Here is a 24,820-nt window from a genome sequence, read left to right as displayed (position 1 = left end):
TTAATTTTTCATTTTCTGTGTTATATTTTATATATAAGCCAACACTTAAGCATTGGGAGATTACTAATAAAAATTCATATTTCCTACTACGCTTAAAAAATCAGAAGATTGGAAATATTGAAGTAGTGGCTTGAATGGTACCCCCTCCCAAGACATGTCTTTGTTCTAATTCCTAGAACCTATGAATGTTAACCTTATGTGAGAAGAGGGTCTGTGTAAGTGTAATTAGCAATCTTGAGATGTAGAGGTCATTTTGGATTATCTGTGTGGGCCCTAAATCCAATGATAAGTGTCCTTATAAAGGAAGGCAGAGGGAGATTTGAGACAGAAGAGAAAAGATGACAAATAAAGAAGAGGTGATATGAACATGGAGATTGGAGTGATACAGCCTCAAGCCAAGAAAGGCCAAAAAGAATGCCAATAGCCTCCAAATGTTGGAAGAGGCAATGAATAGATTCTCCCTAGAGCCTTTGGAAAGAATACAGACTTGCTGAAGCTTCGACTTCTGACTCTTGGCCTTCAGAATTGTGGGAGAATGTTTTTGTTGTTTAAAGTCACCAGTTTGTGGGAATTTCTTGCAGCAACCACAGGAAACTAATACATTGTGCTTGCATTTCTACACATCAATACTGGGAGTGGATTTGTTTTGCCCTCTGCCCTCTTTAAAGGAGATGCTGGCTATCCAAGTCTCCATGGGTCTCAGTGAGCACATTAAGTTTGCATTCCCACAGATACCCAAACTGCCTGGCTCATCCGTCTGTCTGGTCCCTGTGATAGGAGCTCCCTGTAACAGAGGCAAAGTGCTAACTGCTTTACATAGTATTAAATTAATCCTACCAATAACTCCACGAGATAGGTGCATTATAATTTTTATCCTGTCCATTTTACAGGTGGAGAAACTGAGGTACACAGAAGTTAAATCATTTACCCAATACTATGCAACTAGAAGTACTAGGGGTAGGAATAAAACCCACGCAGTGTGGCTGCCCCTAACCACTATACCAGGTTTATTGGCACTGGATTCTGTGATCACAGGCCTGAAATAGCAATTTCCATTCCTCTTCTACTTTTTTATTATATGAGTTTCCGATACTTGAATTATTCAAAAACAATAATGGTAAAACACAAACACCAAATAAGTTTTTGTAATATTCTATTAAACCCATAAGAGTTTTCTTTGGACTACCAAAGAAGAGCCCATATAACAAATATTTGTTAACTGATTAATATTAAAGCAGTTAAACTATATATAAAGGAAAACATGAAAAAATGATTTAAATATTATTTAAATATTTAAGGATTATAGATATATATATTTAAATATAATACAGAAACAAATGCTTAGAGGTGATGACAAAATATGGTTTATCCATTTTTGAAAGCTTAGAAATATAAACCTGCTATAAATCTATAAAAGATCTGAAATAAACACATTAATAACAACAATGCGGTCCTTTTTTCAAATAAATTTTATTTATTTGACAGAGAGAGAGCACACAAGCCGGGGGAACAGTAGGCAGAGGGAGAAGGAGAAACAGGCCCCCCGCTGAGCAGGGAGCTGGATGCGGGACTCCATCCCAGGACCCTGGGATCATGACCTGAGCTGAAGGCAGACACTTAACTGACTGAGCCACCCAGGCAGCCTGACAATGTGGTCCTTAAGAACATCCTAAGAGTAGAACCTTTAGGTTATTAACAAGGACATATTTATGAATGATTTGGTGGGATAGTCATGGAAAAATTCACTGAGTACACCCAAAACTAATACAATGTTATATGCCAATTATATCTAAATTTAAAAAATACACTGAATTTGTCAAAGGAGGTAATATGCAGGGTTCATTTTCATCTAACTTGTTTCTACCCCCAAGGAAACACTGTTTATGGTACAATGCTTTATTTGATCATACTTCGCATATTTCAAAACTTAATTATTGCTAAAGCAATAATTCTTCATTGCTTTCGTTTGCTGGATTTTAAAAAGAACTCACTGGGGCACCTGGGTGGCTCAGTGAGTTGAGGGTCTGACTCTTTGTTTTGGCTCAGGTCATAATCTCAGGGTTGTGAGATCAGGTCATGACTTCAGGGTCATGGGATTGAGCCCCACGATGGGCTCTAGGCTCTGGCCTCTGCACTCAGTGTGAAACCATTTGAGATTCTCTCTCTCTTTCCCTCTCCCTCTGCCCTTCCCCTCCCCCCCTCAAATAAATAAAATCTTAAAAAAAAACCCCAACAACTCACTGTTTCATTCTTCAGTGTGATTTCTATTATAATTTTGGAATTAAATATGTTTACATTTTAAGGTATCTCAATTTTATATTTTAATGTAAACTTGGTTTACACTCAACTTTTAAGGGGTCTATTTCTGTCAAGCTACCTCTATCTATATTCTGTTTATGACCTTTGGTTTGAAGAATCAGTTAGAATCTTCCTGTGATAGGTGAGTGTGTGTGTTTAAATGAAGAAATTCACACGAAAGCCTCTATTTCAAGTTGTTTAGTGAACACTGTAAGAGTGTGCAATGATGTTGCAGTTATGGATGTTTCGACATCCATGACTGCTTACAGATACTTCCTAGTTCTCCGAGAAACATAATCCAGGCACTTTTACGGCAAAAGGAGTAGTAACAATCCTTACCCATTTCATCCCTGCATGTTCCTAATTATGCCCTTTGGAGCTGGTTTTTAGAATGTCAACTTTATTCGTTCAAATTATGGCCCTTAAACTGCCATTGATTTATTCTGACTATACCCATATTGTTCTTTTTTTCCCGTTTTTGAACTAATGGGAAGTAAATGAAGACAGAAGAGATGAATTACTTTATATTTCATCTTTTGTTTCTCCACAGAGTGTCACTCTTCTCCAGAAATTTATTCAGCTCAGCATTTCTATAGTACAGGAAATAGTTTTAAAAGCAAATGGAGTTTAAGAATTAAATGTTCATTGTTTTTAGTCTTAACAAAACAATAGAGAATTTATTAACTTTAATGTTATTAAATAGCAGTGTTGTAATTTTCCAGTTCTCAAAAGAAACCTTGTTCATTTAATCACAGTGATAGAAGTAATGAAATTATGGTACAGAAAATTGGCAAAATAAAATCACCCATAATCCTGTCACCAAAATTCAACCATTATTATCTTTTTAATGTATTTCTTTCTAGTGTAGCTTCCTGTGTAAATGTTTGCATATTTTTATTCAGAGTGCAATCCTATTTTATATACTGCTTTTTTACTTAACATAAAATAATTATATATTGTGTATTCTTAATAACCAACATTTAAAATGCATGCCAAGTGTATTCTTGTTAATGTGACATAATTTAATTGCCCTCCATGATCAAGCATTTATCTTCTTTTTTTTTTCCTTTGTAGTCATTGAGGCTACATTTTTATATCTATAACTTTCCCACATTTTAAATTATTGTGTGGATTATCTTCCTAGGATTGGTTCCCAGACATAGATGAAAGGGAATGACCATTTTTTTTTTAAAAGATTTTATTTATTTATTCGACAGAGATAGAGACAGCCAGCGAGAGAGGGAACACAAGCAGGGGGAGTGGGAGAGGAAGAAGCAGGCTCTCAGCAGAGGAGCCTGATGTGGGGCTCGATCCCATAACGCCGGGAGCAGGCCCTGAGCCGAAGGCAGACGCTTAACTGCTGTGCCACCCAGGCGCCCCGGGAATGACCATTTTTATGCTTTTTGAATCTTATTACTAAATTAGTTCCAAAAGGACTATAGAAATTTGCAGCAGCAGTCTATCAATTGTTTTACCGTACGTTGTGCCCGTGTTAGGTATTCTCTCTTTCTGTCGGTCTCTCTATTTGCTTATGCACTGTGTTCAAAGTGCCACTTTGTTGTTCTTTTATTATGGATTTATTACTGGAGGGGATCATAATTTCTCCATATGTTTGCTTACTAGATGTGAATTATCTGTTTATATCCTTTGGTTATTTATTTATTTGGTGCCTAATTTTCTTTTAGAAATTTTTGTAGTCGCATTTATGATAATGATATTAACACCTTGGTTTTGTTTCCTGAAAAAAGTTTAAATCTGCTTGTCTTATTCTTTAGACAAAATTTTATATTCTATTACAAACTTATCTTTATAATAGAATCTAAATGATAGAAGAATGAACATATACAGCTTTTTTTTAGCATATAACTTCTTGAAACTCTGTGTAGTGTTTTGATGGCCCAAATGATACTATGGTATTCCAAGGGGTACCTGGGTGGCTCAGTTTCTGACTTTTGATTTCAGCTCAGGTCATGATCCAGGGTCTTGAGATCAAGCCCCGTGTAGGGCTCCACGCTGGATATGGAGCCTGCTTAAGATATTCTCTCTTTCTGCCCCTCCCCTCCCCACTGGTACGCTCTCTCTTAAAAAAAAAAAAAAAAAAAAAGAAAAAACAGAACAAATGACACTGTGGTATTCCTCATTGTATGTGTATTTGGCAGCCAAGAATACTTAGGTAATAGAGATGCTTGACAGTTTTCTAACTTTACAGGAATAGAGGAGCTAAGATCGTATCCAAGAGAGTCGATGATTTCAAAGAAAAGTTTCAACATAAACTTGGAAAAGTTTTAGATCCGTAAGTTAATAATTAACTTTGAATTGATAGTGTCTTTGGATGGAATTTAAAAAGTACTCTTGTGGTAAATGTTGGTTTGTTTTCTATTAGATTCTATCCATTAAGTAAGAAAGTCTTCCTTTTGTGTTAATCAGGGAACTCTCTTAGCTTCTGTAGGGCCTGGGGTTCTAGGAAAGTGCTGAGTCCTCTGAGATGAAGAGGGCATTCAGAGACGAGGGAGAATTTTATGTGAAGCTTTATTTCTGGGACATTAGAAATTTAATTTATCATGTTACATTTTTTTTTTTCCTCTTTCTTCCCTGTCTCTGTCTGTCTGCCTGTCTGTCTCTACTTCCATATTCTGCTTTGAGTATGTTCTTAATTTTCTTTTTAAATGTGGGCTACCGAAAGCCGGGGAAAGTGTTTAATCGTTGCCTGTGTAAGTGGAAGATTAGACAGAAGATCGGCTGGAGAACTTCTGTTTGATCTTCATCGTTTGGTTATAGGAGAAATACAGGCTATTAAAAACATATGGCAAGCATATTTTAAATTCCAGAGATGCCACGTGGTGAGTATTTTAACTAAAGGATATCTTTTCTTTGATAGCATTGCAGAAACAATGAATGTTCCCCCAGACCACACATTTGGTGCTTGTCTCCGTGCTGAGGAGTATGGTAAATATACAAACTTTCTCCTTAAAAAACAACAACATCCTTACGAAGTGATGTGGTTAAATTCACCATCTCCTTCTTTCAAACTTCTAATTTCAAAGGTCTAAAATATTACATTAACATTAATGAACAATTTGTAGCACAAAAAAGAAAAAAATGTTCATATTATGTTTGAAATAGGTACAGTTGAAGAGCCTTTGTGAATGAATACCTTAAGTGTAGACAAGGCTCAGAAGTTTATTTCGAAAATAAATATGGCCTGTATTAAATAAGCCAAGGTGATTTGAGGCAGCTTGCTAATGAATTCCAGCATTGTAGTAGGCCCTTGTTACTCAGAACGTGGTCTGCAGACCGGCAGTGTTGATGTCCCCTGCAAGTTTCTTAGCAATGCAGAATCTCAGGCTCCGCCCCAGACCTACCGAAACTGAAACTGCATTTTACGATATTCCCAGAGTAATTGTAAGCACATTCAAGTTTGAGAAACCACTGTACTCTTCAATCACATAATTAGGAACCACAGTCTTCCCACTTCCATAAAGTGGCAGAAGAAACTTGCCAGGATTTTGTGTTTATTTCTAAGCAATCTATACGGTAGACATCCAAAGGGAAGACTATGATAGAGCATATCAGGATTGAGCTGTATATCAGTGGTTTTCAAAGTATAGTCTGTAGTTTACCTGCCTTAAAATCACCCAGGGAATTTATTAAATATGCAGGTTCCTGGGACCTGTGCCCAGACATTCTGATCCAGTGGGCTCTTAGGTACACGAAGGTTTAAAAACTGCTACTGAAAATATTTTAGCTAAAGCCCCCTCATTGACAATATATATATTTATTGGACTTATGAAATAGTGTTTTAGAATATCATTAATTGCATTAATTAGGAAATTATATTTCAGTTCTGTTTTTAGATGAACTGTTAACATGTTTAATGTATGCCTGTACATTTTAGAGGCTCTTCCTACCTGTAAGAGTGGTTAAGAGATGATTTAGGAAATCCATCAATTGGCCTGAAAAATAAATAGGTAATCGTGGTAAATTCTGCTTACTTGAGGGCAGGCTTCATGCTGGCGGGTGCTCTGTCTTGCTGTCTGTTGGATCCTCAGGGTCTAGCACACAGTACATTTTTCACAAATATTTATAGCATGAATTGGTGAATCTAACACATAGTTTATCATTTTGACAATTTGACAACATTGACAAATTTCCTAATAGTTGATCGAAGTTATCACTACAAATTGAATGAGATAGTATTACAAAATGGAAAGGAAAGACACTGACATTAATAATTTTTAAAATATGTAAGTATCAGTACCAGCATTGGTCCTGCGTAGTTTAACTGTGAAAAGGGACTCTAAGTCCTCTTTGGACCTTTCCTGGAGTTTATGGATAGATGCAGATTAACTCTAGGTTCTCACCTTTTGTGGTGATTATTGGGGTCAACTAATAGCATTTATTCTGCAGAAAGCTCCTGCTTCTAGAAACATATTGATTTCTCTGCTGGGCCTGGATTTCTCTTTTACACTCACTTATGGAAATAAAGGCAGCAGTACAAAGAATGTCTCCTCCCTAAGGCCTGGAGTTATTGGTTATGTTAAGACACCTCCAAGAAGAGCGTAAGGGCTGTGGCCAGTTCCAAGAATGCACCAGAGCAGAGGCAAGGTAAAGGAAAATCCAAGACTGGTGGACAGTGCTGCCTAATGGGAACTGGTTGCTTGCTTGGCTTTTCTGACAGCCATGGTATGATAGCTAGGTCATCGGTCTCCCGGGGCTCCTGATTTTAGCTCTATAGAGATGACTCGAGTAATTGCAAGGGATTTGACATGAGCTTCATACATATTCTTTCAGGGCCAAGCCAGAAGAAGATATCAGCATACATTTTACTCGACAGGAGTTACATCTAGTGGGATTATGGTGGGAAAACCATGTGGAGTTGAAAAAACAATCATTCAAGTAGTTATTTTTGCATTTTAATAGAGAGGGAAGGCTTCTGAAGATAAAAACTCAAGCAAGAGCCATCCTGTGAAAGTAGGAAGATCTCCATTATACACAGTAGCCACCCACAGTGTTTATATCAGAGGCAGGAATGTGGAGGACGGGAGGAAGCCATGCTTACTTGCCAAAAATCACTCTCACTGTCTTGATTTCCTCTCACAGAGCCTTACTTGTGTTTTGCCCACTTTAGGATGATCTGATGGTAGCTGATTCCGTTTCAGATGATTTACCCAGTTCCTGGAACCAGGATTAGTTGTGGGCTTCTCACCCCTATCTACCCCTAAAAATGTGACTTTTATCAGGATATGTGGGATTAACTCCTGATTTTATAATAAATAAAAATCTTAGAGGCGCAATGAGTATCTATTAAAAGACTCTCTTGACAGAGCCTAATATAGGGTGTTATACAGAGTAGGTATAAATATTAGTTGCTGTGAACTGCAACAAATGTAGTGATTGAAATTATTCCATCTAGGATATCATAGCCAACTGCCAACATGATCCTGCCCCAAGAAAGCAGGAAAGAGGAGGGGTGTAGGCTAGGGGAAAATGAACGGAGGCAAAAGGGGGCTTCAGAGGGGAGGGGGGTGGGGGAATGGGATCGACTGGTGATGGGTAGTAAGGAGGGCACGTATTGCATGGTGCACTGGGTGTTATACACAACTAATGAATCATCAAACTTTACATCAGAAACCAGGGATGTACTGTATGGTGACTAATATAATATAATAAAAAAAACATAAAAAAAAAAGGTTCCTTCTTGTGACAACCCCCACGCCATCGCATTTAAAGCAACATGGTCAACTCTAGTCTGATCTCTGTCACCAGTAACATCCAAGGAATGTTTCCCAAAAGGGAGTGGCAAGGAATGCTTATAGGCAGTGTGTATGTTTGTACTTTCTTTGTGTCATAATCTGGGGAAGTTCCTTTAAGTCATGAATGATAAATGGAAGCAAGGGGCACATGGGGGGGCGTGTAGCAGGTGGATTGAAGAGTTTATTACTTCCAGATAACTGAGGCGATTGTGGGTCAGGACTCAGTTAATAGAATTGTGGATGAGGGTTGGCATGCAGGTGGTTGTATTGGGACGCAGGGCTGAGAAATGGGAACTTGATATGCATACTGGAGGCAGACTGTAAATTCATATTAGAAGGGAGTAGGGTATTTGAGTTCAATTTTTACAAGGGATCGCAGAGCTTTAGTCAACTTCAAGGCATATAGAATGGCCCCCACGTGGACTCTGCCCTAGCTTGCAGATCCTCAGCATTGTAGACAAATGTCTGCAAAGAGGCAGAGAGGCAAGGGCTTCAAGTAGTAGGAAAGACAGCCATGTAGGGGCTGATGATTCCCGCTACCCCCCCACCCCCCGCCGCCCAAATTCATTTTGTCAGAACTTTTTCATTGAGCAGAGGAGTCACATAAAACAGAAGTATTCAGTTTTATCAATTACTTTATGTACTTTTTTATGCCCAAGGGTTTTCTGTCATGCTGCATAATAGTGTCAGAGTTAGGCGTGGGTTTTTTTTTTTTTTTTTTTTTTTTTCATTCACAGCCTTTGCTAGATTTCTCTTTTTTAGGATGGGAATAATATAAACAGACTTTAAATTCAGCTAAAAGACTCCTCCCACTCTCTTTAATAGGAGCTGGTGATCTCATCCATAACAGACTTCCGGGTGAATATCTTCGGGGCAAGGACAGACAGAGAGCCCTGATTGCAGCAGTGCGACATCACTTGAAGAAAGCTAACTACCAGAACTTTGACACTTTGCTGGCAGCTTTCAGGCACTATGATAAGGCCAGTATTTGAATGGAGTTTTTTGGACTATGTGTGGCTTACAGATCCTGGCAGGGTGGTATAGATCAGGGGTCAGCAGAGTATGGTCTGTGGGTCAAATCCAGCCCACCACCTGTCTTTGTAAATAATTTTACATGACAAATTAAGTATTTTCTATGGCTGCTTTTGCACTACAAATGCAGAGACTGAATGGCCTGCAAAACCAAAAATATTTACTTTTTTGGCCCTTGATGATAAAAGTTTGCTGACCCCTGGAATAATTCAGTAGTTGCCAAAGTGTGGTCCTTTTATCACCACCAGGGTTACTTGGGAACCTGTTAGAAATGTGCAATCTAAGTCCCACTTACTGAATTAGGAACTCCAGCTTGGGGCCTAGCAATTGTGTTTTAACAAGTTCTGCAGGTGATTCTGATATAATTTGAGAACCACTGTGGCAGATTAAACTGTAGTGTGCTGGGAGCAAGGGGTGGGGGTTGGGCATCGTAGATCCCCAGGAAAGACTCCTCGGTCTAGGCCATCTATACCTAAAGCTGAGTATGTACACACAATGCTGTCGATCTGGGTCCAAGTCAAGCTTGGACTGCTGCTCCCCTGGGTGAGCAGGGTATGGTTTCAGTTTTGGGAGTGTAAGGTTATTCCATTTTCAACCTACTGAAAATTGTGTCCTTTCATAAAGTTAGCTCAGTCTAGGCCTGCATAATTACCTCACACCATTTTAGGCCATTACAGGGTTGCTTTCACCAAGCTGCACTGCCTTTTTATACTAAGGTGCACTATTGTACAAACCTCTTGTGAAACATTACTGTTATTTATTTTTTTCACATGTATCCTTTTTGTAAAGAAACCCAGTCTTTCTAAAGGAAATAATTGTGCTTCATTTATGTATCTGGTTTGTTTTTACCTCCTAAGAAGCATGAATTTTGTACTAATTGTGAATACTTTTTGACTTGGCCACCAGGAAGCTCAGAGCCAATTCAACAAAACACATCTAGTTTGCGAATGTGATCCTATAGCATACGTTTTGTGTGCTCTTTTTATTCCACATTTCTTCTTCTTTTATTTCATCTCTATTTTCTCTTTGCCCTGATTTCTTTAATTTTTTGGGCTCTGTTTAATTGTACTTATTTTTCTAGGCAGACTGAAACTATTTTAGAATGAGTCTAATTTAAACAAATAAAAGCTCATAAATAAACCTGTGATGATGCAGTGTATCATAATCTTGATATGAGAAGGAAAAAAAAGCAGAATAATTTTATCTCAAAAAGAAAAGATAATATTTGTATCTCTCTTCCAACGTTGAGCACAATTTTAGAAAAGTTACACTTCACATTTTTTATCTTAAAAAAAAATCTTGATTACTCATTGGCTTATTCAGTTTAATCCATTCACTTTATTTGTTTTTAGATTAGAGGCCTGTGTGCCTGTATTGTACTGATGAATAAAAAGTGGGTTAAATATCTCATTTAGGTTTTGTACCAATTATGTAGGGACAAACACCAATCAGTCACCCACTACATTTCTCACAAAGTTGTGTTTAAAAAAAATGTAAGTATTCAACTGTTTCTCCGGTTTTTAATAGAGACCAATTGCTATTTACAGGTAATTTAAAAATTAATCTTCAGAATTAAAATATGTAAGCTAAAATAAGTACATTTTACGCTTTACTCAAATACAAGCATCTTACAAAGATGATAGAGGGGTAAATTTAGATAGCAGTGATATGAATAAGAGAACCGACCACAATACATAGTGCTCTGCTTTTTAAAAATTCATTTTAAATGTAATTATAGGCAAGATGATCATCTTAATAGCTGTTGATTATCTTAGTGAACCACCAGGCATATTCCTTATGATAAAATTAAATTAAGCAGGGAGGAAATTACTGAGAATTATTTAATGTTGATATACCTTTTAAATAGTTAACTTTTAATATGCACAACGCAGTGCTCAGTGTCCTCGAGGAGCTTTTTTTTTCCTGAGAGGGTAATAAGATGTGGGTCTTCTAGTACAGCTGTAGGATAATTTTTGATTATTTGAATTTTCTATTATTGAATGCCCAGATTTACTTTAATGAAAAATACAAAACAAAACAGAACAAATAAGCCATGATTTCCTAAGTGAATCTTCTTGGCTTAGAGGATTAATTCTGTTATTTATTGAACACTCACTGTGCATCAAATATTATTCCAGATAATGTGTAGGCTTTCTACTTAGGAAATTCAAAATCTAGAGGGGAAATAAAAAGACTCATCATGTCCAGAAGTGGTCACAGTAGAGTCCCAGATTTTCAAAATAGACTTATGTTATTCCAATTCTTCTTACTCTTTTTTAAAAAATGTTTTATTTCTTTTTCTTTTTTTCCATCCCCCAGTTACCCCATTCCCCGTCCCCTCCCCTCCAGCAACCCTCAGTTTGTTTCCTATGATTTAGAGTCTCTTATGGTTTGTCTCCCTCTCTGCTTTCATCTTGTTTCATTTTTTCCTCTCTGACCCTATGATCCTCTGTTTCGTTTCTTAAATTCCACATATGAGTGAGATCATATGATAATTGTCTTTCTCTGATTGAAAATTGTTTTTCTCTGACTTATTTCACAGAGCATAATACCTTCTATTTCCATCCACTTTGTTGCAAATGGCAAGATGTCATTTTTTGATGGTTGAGTAATATTCCATTCTTCTTTATCCATTCATCTGTCAATGGACATCTGGGCTTTTTCCATAGTTTGGCTATTGTGGACATTGCTGCTATAAACATTGGGGTGCAGGTGCCCCTTCTCTTCACTACGTCTGTATCTTTGGGGTTAAAACCCAGTAGTGTAATTGCTGGGTTGTAGTATAGCTCTATTTTCAACTTTTTGAGGAACCTCCATACCGTTTTCCAGAGTGACTGCACCAGCTTGCATTCCCACCAACACTGTAAGAGGGTTCCCTTTTCTCCATGTCCTCGCCAACATCTGTTGTTTCCCGACTTGTTAATTTTAGCCGTTCTGACTGGTGTGAGGTCGTATCTCATTGTGGTTTTGATTTGTATTTCCCTGATGCTGAGTGATGCGGAGCATTTTTTCATGTGTCTGTTGGCCATTTGTGTGCCTTCTTTGGAGAAATGTCTGTTCATGTCTCCTATCCATTTCTTAATTGGATTATTTGTTCTTTGGGTATTGAGTTTGATAAGTTCTTTATTGATTTTGGATGCTAGCCCTTTATCTGATAAGATAAGTCCCATTCTGTTTTGTCTTTTAGTTTTGTTGACTGTTTCCTTTGCTGTGCAAAAAACTTTTATCTTGATGAAGTCTCAATAGGTCATTTTTGCCTTTGTTTCCCTTGCCTTGGAGACGTGTCTAGTAAGAAGTTGCTGTGGCCAAGGTCACAGAGGTTGCCACCTGTGTTCTCCTCCAGGATTTTGATGGTTTCCTGTCTCACATTTAGGTCTTTCATCCATTTTGAGTCTATTTTTGTGTATGGTGTAAAGAAATGGTCCAGTTTTATGCTTCATGTGGCTATCCAACCACCATTTGTTGAAGAGACTGTCTTTTCTCCATTGGATATTCTTTCCTCCTTTGTCAAAGATTAGTTGACCATAGAGTTGAGGGTCAATTCCTTTTATTCGAATTGTTATCCAGGAAGTAGCTGAGATGAGATTATTCCTTTTTGGAGACAGCTGCATTCAGTGATAAAACTGGTTGTGTGAGCCAGAAGCTGGGGAGGAAGACAGACAATTTTTGAGAAGGTTATTCCAAAGCTCACTCCTACCAGATGGCTGTGGATGGCTGGGTGTAGGAAAGGTTCTTTGAATACCTTGACTAACAGCTCATTGTTAACACTTTGCTGTGAGACACACCATTGTCAGGCAGAAAATGGTCCAGAAAGCAAAACACATGACTCAGATTAATTTCATGGGCCATACTCTCATGCTTGCAGCTGGCTGATTGAACTGAAATAGCAATTCCATAGCTTGAAAATGTGTCAACAATATGATGCACCACCAATAGCTTTAGAGGTAACAGAGGTTCAATGTAGTCAATATGCCAGGAGCACGGAGGCAATGTCTTATGTGTGATGTGTCCTCCCTCACCGTGAGACAGATTGGCCAACTTTTGTCAGGAGTCACAAGTATGGCATGTGGTGTGATAGCCTCTGCCTCAGAAAAATGGAGTGCTTTCCTTTGTAATGATTTGTGTGTCACCATGTCTGGTACAACAATGGATCCAGGTAGCAAAGGTGGCAATATGGATGGTTTAGGATCAGTCAGAAGCTTTATTTCAGTCTGAGAATGAGCAGAGAATGGGCCCTTATCATGGGCATCTATATGACTTACCCACGTGGTTCAATCAACAGCTATGATTTGTTTCCATAGTTTTCAGACTCAGAAAGCAGCGTCTTTTTTTTTTTTTTAAAGATTTTATTTATTTATTTGACAGAGAGACACAGCCAGCGAGACAGGGAACACAAGCAGGGGGAGTGGGAGAGGAAGAAGCAGGCTCCCAGCGGAGGAGCCCGATGTGGGGCTCGATCCCAGAACGCTGGGATCACGCCCTGAGCCGAAGGCAGACGCCTAACGACTGAGCCACCCAGGCGCCCCAGAAAGCAGCGTCTTTAATCTTCCAGTCTGTAGTTTTCCAAATGGCAAACCAAATAGACAGGCCATTGGTAACAGTCAAAGAGTCAGTAAAAATATGATGGGTTCATCGAGGGGAGTATTGGCCAGAACCATGAGACTAACCTTGAGTAGACTGACTATGCCCATTTTTGATCATTCATAGCTCTCATTAAAAGCCACAGCATTCCAGTGAAGACGACTGGGTTTCAAGTTAGTAAACCAGACCCAGAAGTTCTAAGTGTCAAAATTGTTAGTCATAGAGACCTGAGGCTCAAAGAGGTCATTAGGGTTGTGGGGCTCCAAAGGTACTAGCATCCTCTACATGTGGCTCATTAGTAATACAAGCATGCAAAGCATCAGTACCAGTTATACATTCAGCAGTGGAAGCTACAGAAATAATATATTGCTAGCTTCCTTTCTCCACTTTGAACAAACCCTGCCCTAACCCTACTAGCTGAATGCAGACATCTCCTTCCCCTAGAGACTGGGTAGGATGATGACTTTGGCACCCATATCCAAAGAGGCCATAAAAGTTTGAGACTTTGCCCCTCTGAAATTCAATAGTATATCCGAACAGATGAATGTAGCATTTGATCTCCCTTGGGGACAGGGAGACCTTGGTCCCACATCTAGTCATCTTTCTCCTTAGAGCAGCTAAGGTTGGAGCATGGAGGAGGGGGGGATCAAGGGTGCAGAGGGCATGACTCAGTACAGAGAGTAAGAAACATTTGAGTTTTGGGGCGCCTGGGTGGCACAACAGTTAAGCGTCTGCCTTCGGCTCAGGGCGTGATCCTGGCGTTATGGGATCGAGCCCCACATCAGGCTCCTCCGCTATGAGCCTGCTTCTTCCTCTCCCACTCCCCCTGCTTGTGTTCCCTCTCTCGCTGGCTGTCTCTGTCTCTGTTGAATAAATAAATAAAATCTTAAAAAAAAAAAAAAAAAGAAACATTTGAGTTTTGAGTGGTATGCAGCACAATGAAACAAACCACCAGTGTTTTCAAACCACCCAAGTCGCTATATTGGGCAGTGAAGTCATTGTTGGCACCACCTATTTCAGTTTTGAGGACCCCTTGATTCAACTGCCATATCCCACATAGCTTTTCAGCTAGGGCTATGGGGTTTGCATTTTTGGTTGACTCGGGCTTGCAGCAGAGGTTTTTATAAAGGAATCTACTTTAGTCCAGCACATTTGCATCTCCCTTGTGAAGATAATGTTTTAAATACTCATTCTGTTTCAACGTTAGCATCAGGGATGTTTTCCAGGCCTACAGATCTGACTGCAGGAATTTATCTAGAGATCGTTGGTTCAGTTCCTCATTCTCCAGGGATCACCTTCATCAGCATTTTAAAACTAATCCTGAGCAGAAGAGCTGAATGCTAGTCAATGAGTCATTTATCTTTTCTCTTGGGAGCTTTCTCTGAGAGGGCCAAAGCTTCCTTAATGGCAGCCAGGACCCACTGCAAAAATACTTAGATCTTTTACTATCATCTCCAAATGGGTTTAAGGTTTGATAGGCTCCAGGAGGGGCTGAGGGGGTAAGACATCTCAGCTCTTGCCATTCTTCCTTAACAAGCGTTATGTGGGCACCTGGGTGGCTCAGTTGGTTAGCATCTGCCTCCAGCTCAGGTCACGATCCTAGGGTCCTGGGATGGAGGCCCACATGGCGCTCCCTGCTCATCGGGGAGCCTGTTTCTCTCTTTGCCCCTCTCTTCTGCTCTGCTCTGTCTCACTTTCTCTCTTTCTCAAATAAATAAATACAATCTTAAAAAAACAAAACAACAAGCATTGTGTGTTCAGCCCGTTTATCTCCCACCCAAGCACTAACCAGGCCCGACCCTGCTAAGCTTCCAAGATCAGATGAGACTGGGAGTGTTCAGGGTGGTATGGCCATAGACTACCTCTTTATCTCTGAAGTGAACCAACTAGTTCCAGCCCAAAGCCTTCGTAAACTTCCCTCCTTTCTCACTCAGTGTAGGTGCTCCTGTCTTTAACTGTTTTCTGGAAGAAGGCGGAACTTCCCCTGTTCCCCCTACCAGGATGAATTTTAGTGCTAATTGTTACAGTGGGGCCAGATTGGTAGCATGTCCCTCTTGCCCATAGGAGTGTTAACAACAAGCAGGCAACGGTCTTTGAATCTGCCACCTTCTATTTGGCCTACAACTACTTCCCAATTTCTCCTCATTACCAGGCAACAGAGTGGAGGACCATTTAGTGCTCAGTTGGAACACCAGAGGTGTTAAAAACTTTGAAAGCATGGGAAAATGTAGAAAGCTGTCAAAAGTTCACAGTGTTGGTTAAATGAAATGTCAAGCACAAATCATGGTTACACCTGCCCTGCCACAGTGTAAACAGCATGATTTAAAGAAAAAAGTGTTAAAGTAGAATGAACAAAGATTCTGAGCCACACCCCGCTCCAAACAGGGTTGGAATTACTGTGCACATATCAAGTTGACACAATGAGGATCTTGCTTAATATTTGACTGCTGTTATGTAAAAAATAAGACAAATTCTTTGAATTTATGTGATCTCTTTTTTCTTAAATGAAATAATAGATGTTGCATACTCTGCTTTTAAAGACGGTGCTTGCTTCATCTTTTTCTGCTTTGTGTCTAACAGAATGGAGATGGGGTGATAGATAAAGCCGAGCTTCGGGAGGCCTGTGAACAGGTCAGCTTGCTCTTAGATGAGAAACTCCTGGACCAGCTATTTGACTACTGTGATGTGGATAATGATGGGCTGATTAACTACCTAGAATTTGCAAATTTTCTTAACTGGAAAGATAAAATGCCTCTTAAAGAGTATGAAGAGAGGGTCATTATTAAAGGTATTTAATTTTTGAAAGTTTGTTGAATTATTAAATGGAATTTTAATATTTTCAGTTTTCTAGGAGCTTGACTCTTGTCAACTTTAATATTTTATATTTAAAAATATGTACACATATACATATCATTTGCTTGTTTATGCATAGAATATTTGTGGAAGGACAGGAAAGAATTTGATGATGTTTAAGGGGAACCAAGTAGCTAAGGGACAGGTTGGCAGCAAAACTCACATTTTAATCTATGTGTTTATGTTTTTTGAATTTGGAACCATGTATTGCTCGTTCAAAAGAAAAAAAATTAAAAGCTAGTTTATACTGAAGTCCAAAATATGAAAGACAGTTCCTCAGAAAGCTGTTTGAAAACCATTTTCTTTCAGTAATTAGCTCCCCTCCCCCAGGAAAACTCAATAGTAAGATAGAATTTGACGTAAGAAAATTTATTCTTTTAAATTTTGTGAGAGAAAGAACAATCTTTACCTTTATTCAAATATTTTCATGTTTCCACATTGACTTCCTGCATCACTAACTAACTAACTAACTAACTAACTAACTAACTAACTATGCATGTATATATATATATGTATAAAATCACAGTGAATATACCATATTTATTTGGCTTTTTAAAATTTAGCTTTCAAATTTCTATGGAATTAAGAAATAGTTTTATGGTAAACTTTTTTATGAACTTCATTTTCAGTTCCTTCATGCTGATGTATGATGAATTACTAAACCATTTCCTCACTCTTTGAAATTTAGGTTATTTCCAGATATTTTAGAAGTAATATCGGTAACGCTATAATGATTATCATCTCTCAAAAATCTTTGTTTCTAATTATATCTCATTTCTTATGAATGTTATTATTGTCCCAGAAGTAACTATATTTTCATTTTGCTTTTGTAAATGATTGTACCACTTTGCAATTTTATCAGCCAAATCTGTGAGGTTTTACTCTTAATTTTGCTACCACCGAGGATTATTTTAAACGTTCTTGTAATTTAGTTGTTATTATGTTCACTTTAATGTTCAAATCTTGATTATTAGAGAGGATTAACTTTTTAAAAAGATTGTTTACATTTCTATCTCCTCTGGAATATTTTTCTCTAAAAAATGAAGTTGTTACTGTTTTTACTTTTATTCCTGGGTCATGCCTTTCTGCAAGGCCAAAACCAAATTTGGGGCCTTATTAACAGTGTGATCCCTTATGAGTTTCTGAGATGGTCTTTCTATTCAAGCCACTAGGAAAGTGGAGAATCTTCTTTACCAAATGAAGATTTTATAGAAAACAATTCTACCCTAGTCCTTTCAGAAATACAAAGGGGTGGTAGAGTTTTTTTCTTCTTGGCACAACTCATGAAGTAGTGAGGGAAAGCAGAGAAGACTGTTTTCAAACCAGATCATTTTTCAAATTGTTCCTGGTTTTGGGGTTCTGACTTCCACCAGCTACTTTCAATGGAGTCCTTGAGGTTTTCCATCTTCTGAGACAGTGACCAGTGGTTCAGTCAGAAGGGGCTCAGGAATGTTTTGGCAGGAGTTTTCCTTATATCCAATTATACTTACTGTTGATTTGTAGAGGAAAGGGGTAAGTGTTCTAAGGCAGTGGCTTTCAAACAGTTTTCTGAGACACTGTTTCTCATACTGGTCCAGATTTCTGCTTTTTGGGGGGCACGGGGAGGGGATTAGAGATTTTGGAACACAGGGCCTGAATGTGTTCATGGCAATGATTGGCAGAAGCTGAATGGAGGCTGCAGACTTTACATAGGCATGTCTTTTCTGGTTTGCCACGGTTCCCACCCCAACCTGATACTGGGGCACCATTTGCCTTTGCAACCCTCAGAGCTCTTCGAGAGAGCAAAAGACCACAGCGCCCTCTAGTGCTAGCTGTATTACTACCAGCTCTGTGAAAAAGATGTGCCAGGAATTTACTCCTAAATTTCAGAATGAGTCAACAAAGCAGATCTTCAAAAGGACAGAGTCTTACAATTTGAGTTTCACCTCACGGTTTTCTTTTATACACCAATGTGAAGAGGGTGATTTATAAAATCGATTCCTGAGCTCACACTGTGGTCTCATTGCCTGTCCAAATGTTGCAATACACGGGGCTCCCCGCCATCATCAGGTATGTGTGGAATTTACAACTCCAAATGTGTCTTCTGCCTCTCCTTGGGACACTACTCTGGAAACAACTCTGGTAATCCCATAGTTCAAGTTAAATATAAAAATAAACTCTAATTTTTTTTTTTAAAGGAAAAATGGGTTCCACATTTTCATTTGGTCTCTCAGATATAAAAAGCTTTATTCTAGAGTAAAGTGGGTGGAGTGGCAAGAAGAAATAGGCCACATTCGGATTTCCTGGTACATGACATTGGCCTGCCCTTGCTCTTCCACGGTGGGGCACTGGCGTCGGTGGAGGGCTTCCCCCACCCCGTCTCAGTCTCTGCCAGCAAGGAGAGACTCCCCGGAAAACTGATGTTGTTGCAGAGCAGCGAGCACCAAGTAGTGATTTCCCCCTGTACTTTACCCACCCCCAATTCTTTGCTTAAAGGCAGAAAACCAGATTGTGCAAACCCTGCCGAGGCTAATGTTGAAGAATCTGAACCAACTCTCCTGATAAAGCCAGAAGACATTGTCTTAAAAGAACCAGGGAGCTCAGAAAAGACTCTCCGGACACTACTGAGGCCACGTGATAAAGTTTCTCATCACTATAAGACAACTTCTTCTGAGATCAGTGCAGTTGTAGGTGCTCTTCCTTCTACTTGTGAGTATGTCTATTATTTGCTGAGTTTTAAAAGGATCAGCAAACATAGAAGTGTCCTTTGTCTGTCCTTGTATTGTTCCCAGTCTCTATCTTCATTAAGCGGTTTCTCAAAGTGTAGGACCTTTCATTCAGTTCTGTATTTGAACCATCCAGGAGGTCTCAATAAATGTAGGTGGAACTGAACTATTGTTAATGATGACCCAAGTAAAATGATTCTGTCAATATTAATGAAATTGATCTATGATGATCAGAACATTGAATGTTACACAGACTACACCAAGTGTTAGGAGATTCATAAGCCATGTGGTTCTTAGCTCCAAGCAGATTACCTTCAAATATTTGAAGAGCTTTTGCAAAACTATTCTCTGTATCTTCATTCTCCATCCGTTAGTTTTCTAGGGCTGGCATAACAAGTACCGCAAACTGGATGGCTTAAACAACAGATATTTATCATCTTACGGTTCCGGAGGCTGAAAGTCTGAGGCCAGGGTGGCAGGGTTGGTTACTTCTGGGGCTGTGAGGGAGGATCTGTTCCGGGCTCCCCTCCTAGATTCTGCTGTGTTGCTGGCTTCCTTTGCTTTTGCTGCATCAGCCTGATTTCTGCCTTCACCTTCACATGGTGTCGTCCTGTGTGAGCGCCTGGGTCCAAATGCCCCCTTTTATAGGGGCTCCCAGTCACATTGGATTAGCGGCCTACGCTACTCTCGTGTGACTTCATCTTAATTAATTACAAATGCAATGACTCTTTTTCTTTTAAGATTTTTTTATTTTTAAGTAATCTCTACACCAAACATGGGGCTCTAGCTTACAACCCCGAGATCTACCGACTGAGCTAGCCAGGCACCCTGCAATGGCTCTATTTTTAAATAAAGTCACATTCTGAGGTTCTGGTGGTTAGGATTTTAACATATAAATCTGGGGAGAATATAGTTCAACTCATAACACTTCCTATCTCATATTGAGCATAATGACTATTGGTTAGTTAGAGACTACTTTATGTTGGTTAAGATCACTTCCTTAGACTGAGGACATGATTAAGGATTTATGGATTTTTCTTCACTGGATTTTATAGACATGCTATATATATTCTGGTATAATGAGATTTTGCTACTCCCTTTAGAATAGTGCTGTCCAATAAAAATATAATCGGAGTTACATGTATTTAAAAATTTTAAGAAAAAGAAACAGGTGAAATAAATTTTAACAGTATATATACTTTATATATAATATATAGATCTTCCAAATATTTTTTCAACAATTGATAAAATGATTAAATATTCCACTTTTTTTGGGGGGGGCACTAAATCTTTGAAATTCAGTATGTATTTTATACTTACATTACATCTCAGTTTGGACTAGCCCCATTTCAAGGGGGCCATATGGCGCTGGTGGCTACTGTATTGTACAGCACAGTTTTAGAATGGTTGTTTTCCTTTCTCATTGGTGTCCTAGGTTATCCCATCTATGGCGTTCCAACCATTCGGTCTGATATTCCTGCCCCGCGAATTCGTCGAATCAGTGATAGAACTAATTATGGTGAAGAGGGCAATGCCTATTCATTACTACATCCTACCATCTTTGGTCAGAAAGGAGTGTTTGAAAGAGATTTCTTCAAGACCAGATCAAAAAAAGAGGTACAGCATATTATTTTAAAAGAGTTGAAAGAAATGTCAACTTCACATAAACACATAAAGATGAAAATGTTTATCAATGACTAATTTTAGAGTGTTTAAAATGTGAACTTTGATATTACAAGAGTCATCAGGATCCCCAAATACAGGATTCTTGAGGATAATGTTTAGTTTGGTTGTGATGTTTTGGTACAATTCTTGGAGCAGTTTTTCTTCTATAATAGGAGACATTACAGTCACATATATCCACTATGAGCTATGTATAAGAAGAAAATTGTTTTCCTAAGGAACTCAACACTATTCTTAGTTGAGAAGAAGCAGAAGGGATCTATCCCTTCCTTGTATAAGTATCTCATGGTTTTGTATCTCTAAAACCAAAGGTAGGTATGAGAAAGGCCACTCTGCTCCCTCCTCATGTACTGCTGCTATCTTATATCTTAGATTATCTGTGAAAGCACTGATTTAAAATATTCTGTCCAGGGGCACCTGGGTGGCTCAGTTGTTAAGCGTCTGCCTTGGGCTCAGGGCGTGATCCCGGCGTTACGGGATCGAGCCCCGCATCAGGCTCCTCTGCTGGAAGCCTGCTTCTTCCTCTCCCACTCCCCCTGCTTGTGTTCTTTCTCTCTGGCTGTCTCTCTCTGTCAAATAAATAAATAAAATCTTTAAAAAAATAAAAAAATAAAAGATAAAATATTCTGTCCTGTTGCCACACCATTTGTCAGCCCATGTATCTCGTTTTTGTTTTTGTTAGAAAACACGGTCCTCATATTCTAGGTGATTTTCTTCCTAGACGGGTTATAAAACAGGAGCAACCAGGTAGGTCAGAATAGCCACTGGGGTTCTACGGGCCAAAGATTAATAGCAACGCTCGGCCAGCCTGTCTTGATCTGCACTTGTAGAAAGCAGGGTGTAATCTAGGGTGTGCAGCTGCTTCAGAATTTTCATATCCTTAACTAGGAATGATTGAGGATATATAAATAGACATATGATGCCTCTGGTACTTCAGATGAAGGGTTGATGGCTTGAAAACTTACTAGCTACTACCTTAATTATCACATATTCATTCCAACATTTCATCACTACTAAGGTAGGGGACAAAAAGAAAAAGGGAGAAGAAACTCAGAGGAGACGCCTGCTGGCTCTCCCAAAGAAGGAACTCAGGGTCCACCCCAGGGGTCAGAGAAGGGACACTCCCAGATTGTTTCACTTCCCTTGATTACTCTAAAAGCCCTATGAAATAGAAATATAGGGTTGCCCAAAGAAACAAAAATCTCCTGCTTGTTGCATGATGCCTAAAATTCTTTTAACTAGGACGTCATCCCTTAACTCACACATCTAGAAAAAAAGAAAGAGCCCAAATGAATGGTTGGAGTAGTAATGCTAACTTGAGAATGGATGGGCTTCTGGAAAATATTAGTGAATCAGTGTATTGTGATGGAATAGGGAACTAGGGGAGGGATGCCTCCTGAGGAGTGGGAAAGGAAGTAGAGGCGGAGGTCTGGGATGCTCAAGACTGACTCGGGCCACTTCCGGAGTTCACTCTGTGGGGACAGTCTTTACCTGCCACCAGATGGGGGTACATCACAGCTCTGCACAGGGACACTGAGGTATTTTTGCTGTAGAACAATTGGGCAGATGCTGGCAGCTCTTCTCTTCTGAATTCCAAGTGTATTTGATTATACTGTTAATTTCCCACGAGGGCACATCATTTCGAGGGGATCTTTTAATTATTGCTAAGATTCTGTTTAATAGATGTATTCTGCAACTCTTCTATTTCTTTGGCTTTCCTATTCACTGTCTAACCTTTCTTTTCATTTCCCTCTTGGCTTTTTTTCTGTGTGCCTCATAGTAAATGTTTTTCCTCTTTTACATTTAGTTTTGGGGCACCTGCATGGCTTAGTCAGTTACGTGTCTGCCTGGGGCTCAGGTAGTGATCCTGGGGTCCTGGGATAGAGGCTCCCTGCTCATCGGGGAGTCTGCTTCTCCCTTTGCCCCTCCCCCCACTCATGTTCTCTCTCTCTCTCTTGTTCAAATAAATAAATTTAAAAAATCTTAAAGACATAAATTTAGTTTCTTTTTTTTTTCAAATCTTTTATTTTCTCTACTCATTCTAACATTTCTTCCCACTGCTAGTTCTCATCTTTCCTTTCTTAAATTTTCCCTGGGACATAAGAAACATGTTTTCCCATAATAATTATCATTGCAGAAAGATGACTTATAACCAAAATTTGCTGGTTTTCAATATGCTCAGATTTTAATTTGCTTAGTTGTTCATGCATGCTCTATCTTTCTGGCATTTGCACACCTACAACAATAAAGTTTATAACAGGCCAGTAAGAAGCATTTTATAAATGATCCTATTTTAGAGAAGAGAAACTAATTTTCAAGGGGTCGACATGACATATACAAGATCCTAGTGACAAGAAGTGAGTGAGATAGAACTCAAATTCAGCAAGTCTTCTTTCGACCAGAAACACTTAAAGAGTTGGAAGTAATTTTATATATGGGCTAGTATAGGTGAATATCCTCATATTAACAAAATGATTTCTGAATCGAAAATACTGGGATTTTGATATCTGCTTATTATTATATGTAACAGGCACACCCATACACACATGCGTGGGTGCACACTTTTTTTGGGATAAATATCCGTAGTCTTAGATGTTATAAAGATATTTTTAAAATATAAATTTAAAAACACAAATCTTAGTCTGACTCTCACTGTTTTTTTTCCCCTAGATTGCAGAGATATTATGTAATATTGGTGTCAAGCTTTCTGATGAAGAATTTGAAAATGTATGGAATCTTGCATCAAAAAAACATCACAGAGGAGAGGTTTGTGTTGAGACCATCAGGAACGTTCTGGATGAGCTACAACATGCAGACCGGGTCAAGTGTAAAACAACCACGTGATGTTTTTGGAGTTCATTCATTTAAACAAAAGAATTGTTAAGTTTGCATTCATAAAAAATGTTCAGTCCATTCTGGTTTTAGATATTACGTTAGAATTCAGCAATCACTGTATGTAGTAGGACTCCTATGCCTGTGTGTGTTGCTAATAAATTTGATTTGGGATTTTACGATTTATTTTATTGTTTTCTGTAAAACACCAGAGAACTTGACAAGCACTTACTGTTAACCTTTTACCTTACCAAAGACCTACTTCAGAATGATAGGAGACGTTTGTAATGTTTAGAATACTCTAGAAGTCTGTGCATTTTAGTTGGCTGACTGAAATTCAAAGTCTAGTTTGTGATACCAGGTTGACAAAATTTTGCTTTCAACTTTTTGTTATCCTTCTCTTCAGGTGTCACTATAAGAAAACATAATAAGCTTAGCAAGCTTTCTGTCTCTGTTAGCATCTGAGGAAAACAAACACAGGAAGCAGGATTTAGGGAACAAAAGCTGGAGTTCCATCAATGACATAATAGCCATTAGTTTTGATATCTTCCTATGGCTATTTATAGCAGCATTATCAACAATAGCTAAACCATGGGAACAGCACAAGTGTCCATCAACTGATGAATGGATAAAGAAGATGTAGTATATATATATACACAATGAAAAAAAAAGAGTGAATTCTTCCCATTTGCAATGATGTGGATGGAACTACAGAGTATTATGCTAAGTGAAATAAGCCAGTCAGAGAAAGACAAATACCATATGATTTCACTCATATGTGGAGTTTAGGAAACAATACAAACAAGCACAGGGAGAAAAAGAGAGAAGCAAACCAAGAAACAGACTCAACTATAGAGAACAAACTGAGGGTTACTAGAGGGGAGGTGGGTGGTGGGATGGGTTAAACAGGTGGTGGGGATTAAGGCGTGCACTTGCGGTGATGGGCACGGGGTGTTGTATGTAAGTGTTGAATCACTAAATTGTACACCTGAAATCAAGATTACACTAACTGGAACTTAAATAAAAACTTCAAAAAAATCTATCTTCCTATGGCCAAAAAAGCATATTGTCCTAAAAGAGGAT

General features: G+C 38.7%; 1 protein-coding gene across 1 annotated transcript in view; it reads left to right on the top strand.

Moving 5' to 3' along the window:
- The window catches only part of EFHB (EF-hand domain family member B), a 49,324-nt gene extending 25,410 nt beyond the window's left edge, over positions 1-23,914 (top strand). Inside the window, exons 7-13 of the mRNA XM_026496941.4 lie at positions 4,508-4,591; positions 5,177-5,244; positions 8,877-9,031; positions 16,245-16,452; positions 18,993-19,205; positions 20,658-20,839; positions 23,576-23,914. Of these exons, the coding sequence (XP_026352726.2) occupies positions 4,508-4,591; positions 5,177-5,244; positions 8,877-9,031; positions 16,245-16,452; positions 18,993-19,205; positions 20,658-20,839; positions 23,576-23,749 (1,084 nt within the window). The 3' untranslated portion in view covers positions 23,750-23,914. The remainder of the gene's footprint in view (positions 1-4,507; positions 4,592-5,176; positions 5,245-8,876; positions 9,032-16,244; positions 16,453-18,992; positions 19,206-20,657; positions 20,840-23,575) is intronic.
- Positions 23,915-24,820: the final 906 nt, after the last annotated feature.

The sequence above is a fragment of the Ursus arctos genome, unplaced genomic scaffold (genome assembly GCF_023065955.2).
Source record: "Ursus arctos isolate Adak ecotype North America unplaced genomic scaffold, UrsArc2.0 scaffold_20, whole genome shotgun sequence".
Lineage (NCBI taxonomy): Eukaryota > Metazoa > Chordata > Mammalia > Carnivora > Ursidae > Ursus > Ursus arctos.
This window is presented reverse-complemented; position numbering and strand designations above follow the sequence as displayed.